The sequence below is a fragment of the Arabidopsis lyrata genome, assembly GCF_000004255.2.
Source record: "Arabidopsis lyrata subsp. lyrata unplaced genomic scaffold ARALYscaffold_6, whole genome shotgun sequence".
In the NCBI taxonomy this organism is placed as follows: Eukaryota; Viridiplantae; Streptophyta; class Magnoliopsida; order Brassicales; family Brassicaceae; genus Arabidopsis; species Arabidopsis lyrata.
Window position 1 is genome coordinate 1,833,454 of NW_003302550.1, and position 16,737 is coordinate 1,850,190.

General features: G+C 32.6%; 5 protein-coding genes and 1 long non-coding RNA gene across 6 annotated transcripts; 3 read left to right on the plus strand and 3 right to left on the minus strand.

Moving 5' to 3' along the window:
• The first annotated feature begins 1,640 nt into the window (after positions 1-1,640).
• Positions 1,641-2,847, plus strand: LOC9309261 (transcription factor MYBC1). The gene has a single exon (XM_002871090.2). The coding sequence runs from the start codon at positions 1,838-1,840 to the stop codon at positions 2,633-2,635; it is 798 nt and encodes a 265-aa protein (XP_002871136.1). The 5' UTR covers positions 1,641-1,837; the 3' UTR covers positions 2,636-2,847.
• An 863-nt stretch (positions 2,848-3,710) lies between these two features.
• Positions 3,711-5,646, minus strand: LOC9307207. Its single transcript, XM_021020349.1, has 4 exons — positions 5,320-5,646; positions 4,303-4,960; positions 3,992-4,210; positions 3,711-3,893 (listed from the first exon to the last, which is right to left on the minus strand). Exons 1-4 carry the CDS (start codon positions 5,399-5,401, stop codon positions 3,878-3,880), a joined length of 975 nt encoding a protein of 324 aa, XP_020876008.1. The 5' UTR covers positions 5,402-5,646; the 3' UTR covers positions 3,711-3,877.
• Positions 5,647-5,844: 198 nt separating this feature from the next.
• On the minus strand, positions 5,845-7,380 carry LOC9309262 (cysteine proteinase inhibitor 7). The gene is made up of 4 exons (XM_002873148.2): positions 7,042-7,380; positions 6,595-6,808; positions 6,238-6,383; positions 5,845-6,144 (listed from the first exon to the last, which is right to left on the minus strand). Exons 1-4 carry the CDS (start codon positions 7,276-7,278, stop codon positions 6,040-6,042), a joined length of 702 nt encoding a protein of 233 aa, XP_002873194.1. The 5' UTR covers positions 7,279-7,380; the 3' UTR covers positions 5,845-6,039.
• Positions 7,381-10,854: 3,474 nt separating this feature from the next.
• LOC9309263 lies at positions 10,855-11,540 on the plus strand. The gene is made up of 2 exons (XR_002330918.1): positions 10,855-11,137; positions 11,223-11,540. It is a non-coding gene; the product is annotated as an uncharacterized LOC9309263 (long non-coding RNA).
• Positions 11,541-13,624: 2,084 nt separating this feature from the next.
• LOC9307208 lies at positions 13,625-14,974 on the minus strand. Its single transcript, XM_021020408.1, is given in 3 exon segments — positions 13,625-14,180; positions 14,594-14,723; positions 14,726-14,974. Coding segments are annotated over 3 exon segments (342 nt in total). The 5' UTR covers positions 14,786-14,974; the 3' UTR covers positions 13,625-14,028.
• A 655-nt stretch (positions 14,975-15,629) lies between these two features.
• Positions 15,630-16,699, plus strand: LOC9309264 (zinc finger protein 5). The gene has a single exon (XM_002871092.2). It carries the CDS (start codon positions 15,867-15,869, stop codon positions 16,500-16,502), a length of 636 nt encoding a protein of 211 aa, XP_002871138.2. The 5' UTR covers positions 15,630-15,866; the 3' UTR covers positions 16,503-16,699.
• Positions 16,700-16,737: the final 38 nt, after the last annotated feature.

Sequence of the window (16,737 nt, forward strand, 5' to 3'; positions counted from 1 at the left end):
TTTGGTTACTTTAAAATTATTTAAACAAAATCCATGGACAATCCCGCAAATCCGCATACATTCGCGGAACGGGTTTGTATTTCATATATGCTACCCGCGGGTCGTGCGGACCGGCTAACTACAAGTCAAAATATTTTTTGTCTATCGCAAAACGGACTTAACGGGACGAATCAACTCGCTTTGACAGTTCTAATAGGAATATTATTTAGTCATACAACAAAATGAAGTTTGGACATAGTAATAATAGAATATGTATCTTATTTGTTAGATGAGAGATTGAAAGATGAAGTATAATGATTAAAAATTAATTATTATTTTTCATGATTCACAAAATTTAATAAATATTTATCATCTTGTTGAATAATTCTAAAATCATATTCAATAAATCTTTATAAATTGAAAATTAAACTTCTTTGGTAAGCTATAGGTATGAAAATATCATAATTTTGATTTAATCTAATTAAATTAAAATTAGTTACATGGATTTCATATCTATTTAATTTACACGACCAAAATAAAAATATCTATTTAATTTACACGACCAAAATAAAAATATCAATTTAATTTATAAAACAGATGGGTTATTGTGATAAATTTTCTAGAAACTTTAGAAGCAAATAAAATATCTTTTAATTAATGATAATTGGCTAAAATGAGCGAAATTAATGATAAAAACGTTGATTGTTATGGAATTAGTCCCAAAATATATGAACAAATTTATTATACGTAATTAATGTATAATATTGTTCGGAATATGCTTTTATTATTAGTTACCATAAGTACAATCAGATTTTATTTGATTTCCATAAATATTTGATTTTATTTCGATTTTTCATTATTAATTCGAATTTATATTCCAAAAAAAATTCAAAGATCCGATTTCAGAATTTCGGATCAATTTTCTGATTTTAACCCGACCCATTTTCATTTGTACTTCTCTTTTAATAGTATAGAGATTAGTATGTCCAGTATTTCAAGTGAACCTATTTGTCTGCGATTGAACAGCCAATAACCCATCTTTAACTATAAAAAGAAAACGAATGATCAACTCAACTACTCAAGTAAAATAAATTTTCATAGCTTTGAAACCTAACTTGTTTCGTAGTCACTGCAATCTTGGATTCTGGCGACGCCTCATCTACTCTTGTATGTAATTATGATCTATCAATATAATCCATTAATTACTCCTTTTTTGTTATTTTTTTTTATTCTACTTTCTTGAATTGAATTGTTCATATATAAATTTCTTCCTTTGGTAGGTACACGTATATCTGAGACTTCGAGACCAAACCGAGACAATCGTACGCCATTCACATACACTCTTAATTTGAACCTTTTCCATAATCGTACGCCATCATTCCGGTTGTCCTTCATATTGACATGTGTGAAAAAAAAAAAACATCTAGTAAACGGATTTGAGTAACTAATCAAATGGTTCTAAACTTCTAATAATCACATGAGAAAATTCCAAACCAAGTAATATAAAAAACTTCCCAAATTTCGAAATGTAAATTTGTATATCATATATGTAAGAAAGAGAATCAAAGAATTTTGCAGAAAGTTAATTAGTAAAAGACACTAAAAATCAAGTGGAGACCACGCGCCAAAGTAGGCGTCGGTCGAATCTAATGATCACTCTCAATCTCAATCTCAAACAAACAAACAAAAAACAGATAACAACAATTAAATATACAAGAATCTTCTCAAGTCTCTTCACAAGTCTTTGCCTCAAAATCAATAATAATTTTTGTTCCTCATCTTCACCATATTAATTTCTTGTGAGATCAAGACTCCGAAGTTGAGATTCAAGATTTGTGTTTTTTTGTTAGTGTTGAGGATGAGAGAAGAAGATTCCAATTGGTTTGCTAAATGGGAAGAAGAGCTTCCGTCGCCGGAGGAACTCATTCCTTTATCTCAATCTTTAATCACTCCTGATCTCGCCATCGCCTTCGATCTCCACCGCGACAACTCAAACTCCGGTCAACCTCTACCCCAAACCACGCCGCCACAACCCAATTCCTCAACCGAATTCGCTGGAGACTCCACCGGAGACGAACCAGCAAGAACGCTAAAACGACCGCGTTTAGTATGGACGCCGCAGCTACACAAACGTTTCGTAGACGCGGTGGCTCATCTCGGGATAAAAAACGCGGTTCCTAAAACCATCATGCAGCTTATGAGCGTCGATGGTTTAACCAGAGAAAACGTCGCTAGCCATTTGCAAAAATACAGACTTTACCTCAAAAGAATGCAATCCGGCGGCGGTGGAGGCGGCGGAGGTGATTCCGATCATCTCTTCGCTAGCTCACCTGTTCCTCCACATTTCCTCCATCAGACAAGTAGACAAAGCTCTGACCTTTTCATACCCTCTTTGGTCCCAATTTCAACTCAGCAGCAACATATCGCAGCACCACCGTCTCAGTTCCTCCACCGACAAATGTCCGCCGTTAATTTCACTTCTCCGACCAAAGCTACCGACCAAGCAATGTTCTTGGCTAGGCAGCAGAGTCAACTACAGCAACCAGTTTTCAGACCATCTTCATTGCATTTGCATAGTCAAGTGGCTAATTACACTCAAGATTTGGATTCAGGAGCCAAAACTGTCTTGACTCTGTTTCCAACTCGAGACGATTGAATTATAGTAAACATTCACAATCCGAGTTCTGCTTTTTTTTGGTCCTTGCTTTTGTGACCAGATCTTCAATGTTTCAAAGTGTGTCTACAATACAATCTTGAGGAACATTTGGTCTCCTTTTAAAGATTGAGTTTACTCTGTAAAATCCTGAACTGCATAAAAAGAAGTGATCTTTTTCACTTGTTTAGATTTGATTACACAACTACTTTCTTGTTTTTTTTTTTTCTTTTCTTATGGGTTCATATTTGTTCTTAAAAGTTGTTTGTAACTTTACACTGAACATCATAAAAGTATTTGCAGGTACTAAAAATTCTCTTCCTCTTCTAAAAGTCAAGACCCAAATGGCCAAATCCATTTATGTATAGTTGAATATTACATGAATATTCATTAGTACAGTGTACAAAGAACATGAAACAGCCAAAAAGCAAGGACTAGACCGTGCCAGTCAGAAATTGAATCCCAGGATCTGATGCTCTCATATCCTTAATCATACCTTATTTATTTAATTAACTTTTTATTCATGTACGTAGAATCAGTTATGGGACCAAACCCAATCAAGATTTTTTTCTATTAGTTATTTATTATTTTGAAAATAGTATAATCATAATCGTCTTGATAAAGGAAACTATAGGTTATTATTTGTTGGGTTGGGGAGGGATCAATTAAAAGCCATCCCATGATGGTGGGTTCATTAGCTGGCATGTTTGTTTCTGATCTGTTTCTATAAAAGTCATACCCTTATAAAAAGTCCTTCGAATTATTACTAGTATTTTTGTTGGAAAATTTATGAATCCCATTAGTAAATAACAAGGCAGATTTCAAACTACTATTTTAGAAATGGTTGAATAAAATTTATATCATTGTTGGTAAACCAGTGTAGTGTACCTGAACATGAACTCTTAAGTGCATTCAATCAGAAGAATCAAAGATAATTTTTTTTATCTGAATTTTGGAAATACGTTGACTCTGTTTTCTATGTTGACCCATACGAACAAGAAAAATTTCCACAACTATCTACCCTAAATGGGCCATAAGCTTTACAGGCAGACCCATTTAGAGTACCTAGTACAAAAGGGAACGAACGCTTGCAGATTTTGGATTTCACTGCAAAAGCTTGATAATAATAATATTATAATGTCTTGTGATAAGAGTGGCCAATGTTTGCAACAAGAGCAGAAAATCTAAAGCTACATCAATAAAACCTGTTTGGATACAAGACATTGTGCTGAACACGACAAAAGGTCAAGGATTCGGGTGCCTGCAACCGCAAAAGAAAAAGACAGCACAATGGTCAATGCAAGAGACTTGAGCGTTTAACAGAGAACATGAAGAAAGTTTCTTAAGAGTGAAATTAACCTGAAATGATGTGTGTCTGACGCATTCAATGTTTGTGCATAAGTCATAGTGGCACTAGGCCACTCTGTATAAGAAGGTGCCGTCATTGCTGGGTTTAAGGGATGTCCATAGTTTATGCTGGCTTGAGTTCTTGGCGTCTGTGGGAAAATTGCGTCATGGAACTGAAGCGGAATTGGTATCGGATTGAAGTTTTGTACCGGTGGCGCAACCCTCACATACCTGCAACACCGCTAAATCCATTAAATTTGATGAAGAAACTATGGCGTAAAGGCTGTTATTATTATTAGAGGCAACGGAGGGATTAGTTTAACCTGTTACGGTCATAATCAGGATCATAACGATCCTTCTCTCTATCTCTAATAATGGCAACCCGAGAAGTACGTCCTGAGTCTCTGAAAACACCATTCCTCTCTACATCAACAGGATTACTATTATGATTAATCACCACTTCGGACTCATTTCTACTCGGACATGTACTATTATGTTTTGAGTCGAGACGAGGAGGGGGAGGAGGAGGAGCTCGTGTTGAAGAATCTTCGGAGTCTGAACTGCTAGGGCTATTGAAGATACGAGCCCGAGCTCTATCATACTCTTCTTTCCTCTCCTCAACGCTTCTCAAAAGATTCTTTTCAACTCCTGATCCACTACCACTCCCACCAGATCCTCTATTGGGTCTAGGCTTGATGGCGATTTTGAAACCCTCAGGCTTGCCATGAATCTCAGGTTGCTTAACAGGAATCTCAGACAAACAGACATACGGGTATCTACTTTCCGCCGTTTTGGTCGCCAAGATTCTGTTCCCTGAGCCATCAACACCACCACCGTCTAAAGCCGTTGTAAACAGCCCGTAATGCTGAGCAACACGGTGAGCAATAAGACGAAGATAAGATGTAGGCAAAGGCTGGAACTCATATTGTTGCTGCTCTGGACTTTGAAAGAACTTCTGTATATCGAGCTCCATACGCAAAACTAGCATACCAAGAAAAGAAAAATAAATAAGGAACATTATCATCCATTGACCATGATGCTTATAGATACAAAGAGAGAACAAAATGAACATAAGAGTCTTCTAATCAGAGCAATTGCATTCTTAATTCAGCTAAATTGAGCTAATGGTAGAGCCATGGATCTAATCATCAAGTACAAAAGCCAAACCCTAATTCCTTAAGAAATCGACAAAAAACCCTAAACAGGACCTCCAATTCGAGATTCAACAAGTCAATAAAGAACTCTATAGACGAGTAAATAACCATAATTCAGATCAAATCCAACAAAGATAAAAAAAAATTAACTTGGAATATAAAGGGCTTGCAAGAGAATTGACTTACTGGTGAGACGATGACGAGGGTTCTGAAGAGCCTCGACCAAAAAAGGATCCACCATAGCTTCCTTGTCGCTCATAGCGGCCATCGATGGATGGATGGATGGTTTCTCTCCCAAAATTCTTCTTCTCGATATTAATTATCTTAGAAATCACCAAGGAGAAAAAAAAAGGATTGAAATTTCCCGAGGAGATATGAATTAGAGAGATTGAGAAGCAAATCGATGAGATGAGGAAATCGAAATCGAAATCCAAGAGGGTCAAGGAAACGGAAAAGACCTTATCGACCCTTTATCTCTCTCTCTCTCTCTCTCTCGGACACAAACTAGTGGGGAGAATAAAATAAAGTCGCAGCCTTTGATTTTATTTTGTTTGTTTTCTTAACCCAAAAACTGAAAAACGTTTCCAATTTGAAATTTCCCAAAGCTGTTGTCTTTGGGGCCAAATACTAAAGAAGACAACTTTTCCTTTTGAAGCCAAAAGAATTTAGTTTATTCACATTCTCATGATTTGGTGTGGTCGGTTATGACTCTAGATTTCAACATTTTCAAACACATAATCATATCATCATTTTTTTACATATATGAAGTCATGTATTTATATTTACAAGAAACCCTGTTTAAAGCCAAACAAGCACCATGTTTATTTTCATTACATAGCAGTTTTTAGTATATACTCCATTCACACATATGTCACACAACCCAAAAGCTATCTGCAACTTCTACTGCTACTTGCCGTTTTGATCCTTCATCACTTCTACCATGAAATTTTCCAGTTTGTTGCCCCTCTCTAGCTTCAGAAGCAGTTCGAATTTCACACGGTTTTCAACCACCTGCGCGTAAAAATATCATTCCTTTGCTTAATTAGATGCATGGGTTTGGTGATTAAGAAAGAAACTGATAGTGAACATAAGAAACAACTCAACCTTTGCCCTGGCTAGGATTATATCTATGAGTTTATAGGGGAACAGTGAATTTGATTTCTGTTGAAGTGATTTCATTGCTTGCTTTGCTGCCTCTTGTACTTCAAGGTTATTTGTTGATACTGATCTCCAGTCAAATCCATTACCATCTGCCTCAAACAGAGCAAAGAGATCAAGAACCATAAAAAACTCGCTATGATCAAGATCGAAAAGGAAACAGTGTTATACATCCCAAAGATTAAACTACACGGTGAAAATCATGGGTGACTGTGACTTTAACTAGCTGATCACAAGCAGATTACGATTATCATATTACCAAACCAGACACGGTGTGATGATGTTCACTTCAAAGTTGTTTACCTGATTTCAAGCCAAGGTCAGAGATAGTGAAGGAGGGGATAACATTCTTGAACTCCTGAAGCTGCTTGAAGTTCATCCATGGCTTCACCCAAACTTTAGCTTCATAAATCTTCTTCTCACCAGCTTCAATAACTTCAAGAGTAAGACGATAGAGCTTGCCAGCAACAACCTGCTCTGTTGCCTTTAATACTCTAGCAAGCTCAAGAACAACATTCTACTCCATAAAATCCAAAAAACATAACAAAGAATTAAACCACAAGCTGATTAAACCATATAGCGTGTAGAGATAAACATCGTGAACAGAGAAACCATAAAATTCATCAATACTAAAAAAATCCTTAATCTTTAATCTTCAGTCTATAAATCAAGAACAATCAGACACGCAAATCACTAAAATCCCAACCCTAATTCCAGAGAATATACTAATTAGGTTGGAGAAAACCAAACCTCTCGTCTGTTGTGTTCTTGAACAGCGAAGAGTGCAATATCATCGATCTCTTCTCCACCGTTCCGATCATTAGTGGAATCGCTAAATCCACCAAGCTTCATCTTTACAACGTTGTTGTTGTTGTCGTTGTACGTTCCTTTTTCTTCACTGCAGATCACAAACTGACCAAATCCAGAAAAGAGAACCAACGACACGCAAATTAACATCAACCACGCCGATGATCGTCTCATATCCATTGTTCCCAGTGAGCTTCTCTTGTTCCCAAGTTTCCGATCTAAACGCCGATGAGAATTTTCTTAACAGTCGAGGATGGTTTCTTTCGCCGATTAAAGACTCTTTCCGTTTAAAAGAAGCAAAAAATCTCATGGGCCATTAAATATGACTTTCAAGCCCATTTTAGTTGTTATGGACTCATCTGAAAGCCCATTTTAAATCAGTCTGTTGTCCCTTTTTTTTTTTTTTTTTTAACTTAAAAAAGATATATCAAATTTGGCTGTAATTTGTCATGCTTTCAGCAGTAGAGACCAATTTTGCCATTACTATTATTCGTCAGGATTTTTTAGTGGGTTTCTTCCCTTGGTATTTAATCAAAACAAATGGTACATCTATACTATTAATTGGGAAATATTGAATATTAAGTAACCTTTAATTTGTAGAATATTACAAAGAATGCTATTGGTAATTTTTAAATCAAAGAGTAAATTAAAAAAATTGGATAAGGTTAAAGTGGACAAATTGATCGGATACATAACGTGGATCTTGGGTTTGTTTTCGGATAAAACGCGGACCCTATCCAGCGTTATACGGTCTGGGACGCGGATCCTCGATTTGACCCGTTTGGGTAACAAATCATTAAGATTTTACTCCGATAATATTCTCTTGTGCTGTTACACAAAATAATTTCGAAAATCATTAAGACAGTTGCCAAAACAATCAACAGAAAATCAACGCAAAATAATTGCCAAATTAAATCACCAAATATAAGGAACATAACCAATTTTGTAGGAACTGTTTTCAATAAGATCTAATCTCATTTATTATATTTGCCTAATTTCAAAAGTATAAAATATTATATTCCTATCAAATGAAGCATCTACATATACATTTTTACAGGGGATTTTTGCAAAAAGTCTTTTGGATCCGGGTTTTACCCGGGTTTAACTCTATTCGGATCTAGAATAAGAAATTTAAGGAAGTTTGTAATAAAAACGACATTAATTATTAATTAACACCTAAATTAGAAATATATATAATATATCTAAACTAACCATATTTGTTATTTACCTTAACTACTTCTAACCATAATTATTTAACTATTTATTTCTATATGGAAAGAATATGTGATTAAAATAAATATTTTGTAAAAGATTGATTTGGGGAAAAATTGTTATTACGAAAATAATTTGTTTTGTTATAAAAATTAATATTTGTTATTTGTAATTAAATTACATAAATAGTAATAATAATTTGTCTACACCATCAAATGAAAATAGTTAGTTATTTATTTTTTTATTTAATATTACGTCATTTTTAAAAAATAAATTCAACAATATAATGTCAATGAGTTTAATTCTAAAGATTTGAAAATATTAAAAAGATACTAACCAAACATTATCTATCCTAATTTGTTTCTAACAATTTCGACACAAATCTTTCGAAAATTTAATGTGATCACAGTTTGTTACTAAAATCTCGATTATATGCCTAAAATCTCGAGAAGATCTTCCTTTAAATCCGCAAATTATAATTTTTGAATTAAATAAACTAACAATACGAATATTCCTAATATATTCGAGTACTAATAATCCTTATTATAGTATATTCCTTATCTAAATACTAAATCTTTTATTTTTAATTCTAATCAAAATTTATGAAATCGGAAATCAATTATGATTTCTTAAACATCCTTAAATTTCGAAATAATCAACAATTCGAATATGCTGAAAAATCATAACGAAATATCTTTATTTACTTAAATGTTTTAGTAATCGTTATAGCAAAAAAATCAATTCCAGCGCTATTGGTTCTTTAAACTTTTTGATTTACATAGATATTTTGTATTCCATAATTAACTCATTAAATTCTTTGATTTAAATAACTACAATGTGAAAATTAGTATATGTAATAAATATAACATATAATATTTACGAGATTTTCATATACTTGATCCCCAACCCAAATTGACGAATATATTATTTCTCATAAAATATCTTTAAAAGATTTTTTTTTGTTTCGTTTAGATATTATTCAACAAACTTCCTAAAACAAATGGAAATATCTTTAATTAGCTTTCCTCATTCATAAATCCCACCATGCATATAGACGTTATTCAGTTGATAATACAAAATTGAATATATTAGGAATCAAATATTTAATTTTCCAATATTTGCAAAATTGTTTTAATTTTTAGATCAAACCTAAACTTCTCGAGTACTTTTTATTCATCTATATAAAAAAGATATTTTCAACCATTGATCCACAATACTAAACGTTTTCGTAATAGAGATTTATATGGCTTCTTTTAAACAATGTTCTTAGTACATTTTATATTTCACGTTTGTTTTCTTTTAAAAAATTAATTGTCACCTACTTTTCTTATGTTGCAGCTTTCGATTTTAAGATCTTTGGAAATTATGGACATCATCAACTCCGTCTCCAAAGAAACTATCAAATAAGGTATGCATTAAAAGGTTAGTTAGTCCTTCTTCTTATCTTCAGATACGAATTTTTTTTAATGTCCAGTATTTTTTTACATTTTCATAATTTCATGTTTCTTCATAATGTTTGTAAATGATTTTTTTTTATAGGCTAACATAACAAGTCCATTCTATTAAAATCTTTTTCTTTAACGTAAAAAGGAAATGAATTTGTTAATAAAATAAAGTTCTTATTCTTAATTTTCATTATTCTAATGTTATGTATTTTAATTGTTTTTATGATATATACTTTTACTAAAACCTGTGGATCCGAGTTTTGGTTGGTAAGTGTAATTTTTCTAATCTTTTAAAACCTTTTACAACAATTACATGTTTTATATGGTTAACAATCACATCATATATATTTTATTTTCTTATCCAATGTATTTCATGTTTAATGTTTTCTAATATTTTTTATTGAAACTTTTAAATAGTTTCAAAATATTATAAACATTTAAACTTTATTAAAAGTAAAATATTATAATTATTTAAACATTTAAAAAAGTTTATTTTTATAAAACGTTTTAAATATTTATAATATTATGAATTTTATAAAGTTTCAAATATTAAATAGTTGAATTTTATAATAATTTATAAGAAATTTAAACATTATAAATATTTACAAAAGATAATAATCGGGACGGTATATTACGGGTGAAATCCTAGATATAACAATCAAAATACTATTATGAATTTTGGGTCGATATTAAATGAAGTTTCGAATATTAGAAATATTTGAATTTTATTGGAAAATGACAAAATGATGTAGATTTCACGGGACAGAGTTATATGGTCGGACGGATTTGGGGTGGATATTAATACAGTATGATATACTACAGGTGAAATCCTATAATTAACAATCAAAATATAACAATACAATCTTAAACACTAAACAAAACTAAACAAATAATATTAACAAAACAAATAAAACTTCAAATTTTAAATCTTTAGTTATAAAATATCGTGTGTACCATACATTTAAATCAAACAAAACAATAGCATATATCTATAGATCATCTTAAAAAAAAATTAATTTTATTATTATTTAATAAAATTATAGACCCGCGGTGTACCGCGGGTTAATATCTAGTATTCTATTAATGATTCTATTAAATACGGTTACGCAAATATATTTTCATATTTACAAAAGTAAACCCTAAAAATGAGAGTTGTATCTGTAATAGTATATATAGTAAACTCGATAATCAACTTTCATAACACAATCCTTCAAATCTTAACTTCATTAATTTCTTCTTTTTTTTGGTCAAAAAAATGGCTGCAAATCTTCCTATCACGGAACTTGCTAACGTGAAACCTTTTCAAAACAATCGTTCACTCATAGACTCAACACACTCAATTCACACGAGAGACAATGAAAATGATTCTTGCTACTGTTTCTGTAAGTATTTTTAACTTTCTAACTTCAAACCTTTCATATTTAAAAAGGATTATTGTTTTGCTTACTACAATTGTGAATTTTGTAGGCTACTTTGATTCATGCTACTATAAATAAACAACAGATGAACAAGCTGCAAAGGTTTATCAACTCTGGAGAGTGGAGATTTATTAAAAATTTACTCTCTCAAAATCTATGGGAAAGTACAGAGCTACCAAACATGGTTGCAAAATGTCCCTCATGAACACTACTATTATCACTCGGTGTTCTTCTCTTTCAGATGATGTTTTCTTCGATTTGCAAACTATCAAGATATTTTGAATGAATCACGATTGAATGCGAATATCTTTATAGGTTTTTTTATGTTTAGTTATAGCTTTATCTTGCATATAATTTTTTTTCCTTATATCTTTATCTTGCAGGATCTTCATCGTTGTTATGATATACTACTTTTGATTAAACATACAAAGACTAATATGAATAAACAACAGTATAAAAGTCACATGAGGCACTAACCTTTTACATATATATTTCTGGATATCTCCAATGAGGCAATGACTATATAACTCTTCCCTTCTCCATATTTTTATGTTAATAGAATCGAATGCTTCACATTAGAACATTGAATATTGTTATTAACATGTTAAACTTTTTAAAGTAACTCAATAACAGTAAGTAAAGCTGCAAATCTGAGAAACAAAAGCGTAAGAATTGAGATTTCACCAACCTTTTACATATATATTTTCTTATAGCTACACTGACAAAATCATAGAGCTTCTCCCATAGTCTCATTGTCTGTATCGCAAATCATCCTTCACATTAAATCGTTAATACACAGGCAAGGATGATTTTGTTTTAAAATACAAGATCAAAACAATGTGCCATATATAAAGTAACGTATCTTAAGCTCAATAAAACCAGGGAACTCTGCAAACATAATCAACAAAATTTTAAAAATTAAGAATCTTACTAACCTTTGACACATATATTTATGAATAGCTATAATGACAATATCCCATTGTCTCCTCCATTGTCTGAAATTACTTGCTAATCATCCTTCACTAGAATACACAACCAAAAAAAATTAAAAATTCAAAACACAGTATACACAAAATATACTCAATTTATTGCTTTCAAACTATAAAAAGCTACGGATACTCGAGATTAACTGTATACAGAGCTACTCTATACAACAATTCAAAACCACTGTAAATCAAATTCGTATACAAACCTTAAAAAAAATCTATCAAAAACTAATTTTAAATCAGCCTTAAGAGATCCGGCTTCTTGTAAATCCTTGGCGATTCTATACTATTAAAACAAAAAATTTCAAAGATTGGAAATTGAATCTGACATATACAAAAGCTGTACAAGTATAAATTTGATTTAATAAATAGATTACCTCTTCGTAGAATTCACGAATTGAAACCCACCAGAGGTATAATAGGAGACGATGATGTTCCTATGAGATTATCGTATTTGATTCTGGAGATCGATCGATGGTCTTCGTTATTTTCACTAAAATTCCTTTTCTCTTTTTTTGGTAATAAGACAACAAATTGTTCACAGCAAATATCTGTCCAAATACACTAATATCCCGTATTACGGTAAATACATAAAAACAAATGGAATACTAAATAGCTCCACGAGGTTTACAATTGGGCCTAAAACAATATTTTAAAAGCCCATTCAATCTAGATCGGAAAAAATATTTGGGCCATTAATTAACATATTGGCATTAAAGAATATTAATACATAATACTCGACCATTATCTACGGGTAACAAAATTATAATATCCTTTACCCGTCTTTAGGTCAAGCGTACCTTTTTTCGAAATAAGTACGAGTCGGGTAACAGATCGAATACATGGAATGAGTATACAATGCCCAACCCTATTATACTATACAAAAATACATATACGAACAAAACCCCGCATGAATCTTCAACCTTATCCTTCCAAAATCCAACTATTTTTTATACAAACTATACCCAAATACATATTTTATCGACCATTTGATTTTTTACCATACCAATATATTCAATCATGTAATATGTCACACATAATCTATTTTTAATAATCATCCCAAATTCAAATTGATATACACACATTCAAAACCTATATGACATAAGTTCTATACTCAGAAAATTGTATGTTAACAAATTCCCACACGTAGGTGCGGGTCCGGATCTAGTTATATTGTACAACATAAGCGTTAATGATATAGACTATAGTTCACACAAACATTACTTTTTTTAATTAACAAATAAAAAAAACATTACTTTGTATTTCACTAAGGCTTGTTTGGCAATTATACGAAATTTTGTTGTTTTATATAGAACACAAATCATTACTGTATTTTATTTTTGATTGTAGAAACCATATGAAATGTCCAAAAAAATGTGTTTTTTTAGTAATTTGATGATACAGAGATTAAATGAATAAACAAGATAGAATGTTTTCTTTTGTTCTATACCCTTTCTTTTTCTAATGTTCTATATATGTAGTAAACAAAACCTTTTACTCAAAACGATTAAAGACGCACTTTCAACCATTAATTCGATCACCAAAACCTAGCTAGCCCACCGTAACCCTAATCCGCATCTCCAGTAGCTAGACCCAAAATGGCCTTACGCTAGCTACTTTCTTAATTTTCCATGGTATATATAGTGCCATAAGCTTCATTTTATCATTGAACTGGGTTATTGCTGCAAATGACCCTTCAAAAATTGCACAAGCTTGCATTAGGAAGAAGCCTAAGTAACTCAGATGCAAATTGCACAAGATTGCATTAGAGATTTTACCTCTTCAGACACGAGAGATTTAAAAGGCAAAGAGAAAATCAGAAAGCCGTGGTTAATTTATTCATTCAGACAACCCACCAAACCATGAGTTTCAGTTGCGAAAGTGTGTTGGATAGCCTGAGGTACCTATGCATCTGACTACTCTAGTCCCCTTTGTCTTCTCAGGTAGCTCATAACCAATCAATATCTTTGCTTTAAAACGAGCGACGGGGCGTCGCACCAACCAATCAACGTGATTCAGGTTAGGGTAGAGTTTGCGGACGTATGCATCAGCAGCTGTATAGCCTTTAGTCCTTAGAATAAGATCAAGCTCGCAAGTAGTCAATGACACTCTCTTCCTCTCCTCCTCCATCCACTCAAAGATCTCAATGGCATGGTAATGTTTTCCCTCCTTGTCCTGTTTACCCCATTTAAGCAGATCTTCTTTGGTGATGGCAAAACGCTTTGATCTAAACTCATTTAATGTTTCTGCAGCTACACCTACTTTCTCTTCTTCCTCCAACCTACGAAACAGGAGAGAGATATAGACCTTACCGTCGTCGTCGCCATGTGATGTGATGATTGATTCTTGCTAGCATCATTTACCAAATTAAGAGTCTCCTTGGCGGATTTATCATCGCCGGTTCTCATCAGATGCATAGCCCAGCGTATCAGATCTGATTTGGTGACGGAGTCGGGCTCCTTCTTCTCAATCATCATCAACTTTCTTAACGTGTATGCTATTATTCCCTCCGGCTCAGTCAGAGATTGCATGCAGTTTCTCGAACATGATTCTCTTCTTCTCCATATCCGCCTATTTTCCACTTTTGCCTTCGCTAGTGCTTCGACCCTGATCGAAGCCGGAGCATTCTCTGTTAAACAAACCGTTTTGAAGAGATGGCTACCAGGACCAATGAAACGGCGGAAGTTCATCGTCTTTCCAAGCCCTCAGAGTTCACTAAACCCTAATTCCATAATATATAGCTTTCAAAAGTTTATTAGAATAATAAGGGTTAGCTTTCTTATCTTTAATTTCGTTTTTAAGAGTTGAGAAACTATAAACTAAAATTTTTGACTATGTCTGTAATCATTTTAAAGCCATGTACAGTATATCATAAGAAAGTGTGCTATATATATATGTCATACTAAATTTTTTTAAGTTAATACTTTTGATGTGAAGATCAGCATTATAGATTTGATTGTAAAATGCTTTAATCTGTTTATCTACTCTTATTAAAAGGTAGCCAAATTTAGTTTAATTACTTACTTTTAATATATATTTTCACTTATGTTAATAAAATATGAAAGCTAATAATGTTATTTTTTATTACCTCCAAAGTGATGTATATAAAAATGCAAGCAATGGAAATCACTTTAAGAGTTGAGATATAATGTTCTCAAAGTTGACTACATAATGACACTAATTAAATCCTTAAATCATGTTTTCTAAAGTTGACTAAAATAAAAGAGCTACTAATTAAGTCTTTAAACTCTTCTAAATAATTTGTTTTCAACTATATCTTAAATTTAATAGGGCAAAAGAACCAAATTCTCCCAACTCACTTTGGAAATAAGTAATGTTTGGAACTAATTTTGACTAAATATAAGTGCAACAAGTATTAATTCAAAACAAATTTACTACGCAAATTCGGCAAATGTAAAATGTCAAATATATCTAGTAATTAAACATGTTAACCTTATGTGTGAGTTGTCGAAATGATAAACTAGATTGTTAAGTACTTCAGTTAGTCTTTGTTCTTCATCATTTTTCTCTATAAGTAAGTCCCTTTCCATTTTCATCAATATGCATTTATCTTATTCAAACATCATAACATTACAACATATAACTTTCCTTGATATTAAAAGTGCATACAAAGTATCAAATATTTAAATACCTATCCGGGTGCAATCACATATCCAAGCCATCAGACCTAAATTTGCAAAAGCCCGATGGATCCGATCGACAACAAAATGTTGTCCTCTGATTCGAATTACGCTAGTGATATTAGCGACAATGCCTCCGCCACCGGATCGATAGAGAATCCAATGTACAAATGCAAGTATTGTCCTAGGAAATTCGATAAAACACAAGCATTGGGTGGTCATCAAAATGCTCACAAGAAGGAGAGAGGGGTAAAAAAACAACATGAAGCATTTTTGGCGCATTTGAACCAACCGAAACCAGACCTTTACTTGTACTCGTATTTGCATCCGCATTCATTTCCTAACCAGTACGCACTCTCACCGGGATTTGAACAACGTCGTTACAAAGTTGATAGAATTGACAATATGTCCATGGTCTACAACCAATATATGGGATCTTCAAGCTCTGGCTTTTTAGGACTACGAAGTGATCCAAGTCAAAGAATGGACCGGGGTTCGACCTTTAACGGGATCTCATCCCAAACTCAACCTCAACCTCAACCGCTATCGTCTGCATCGTCACCAGTGTGTTTAGATCTTTGTCTTGGTGTTGGTAGCTCCCAAACCCAACCACAACCTGAAGAACCAAACGATGCAACAGAAGAGATGGATGCTAAGAAAGAAAATGATGGTTCTTCTCTTTCTCTCTCACTCAAGCTATGAAGTTGTAATGCTTCCCTTTTAAGTATTTTTCTTTAATTTTGATTTAGTTTTAGATTCACCACCTTTGTTTTCTTGCATAGTATCGGCTTGTGTCAAATCAGTACTTGTGCACTTAAACATTGTAATAAACTTGGTTGTTATTTGCATTTGAATTCATAAAATACAAAAACTTTATATTGTTCCAACTTTTGGGGTGTAAAATTCTATTTATAAGAATTTGAGATGCAATCTCAAT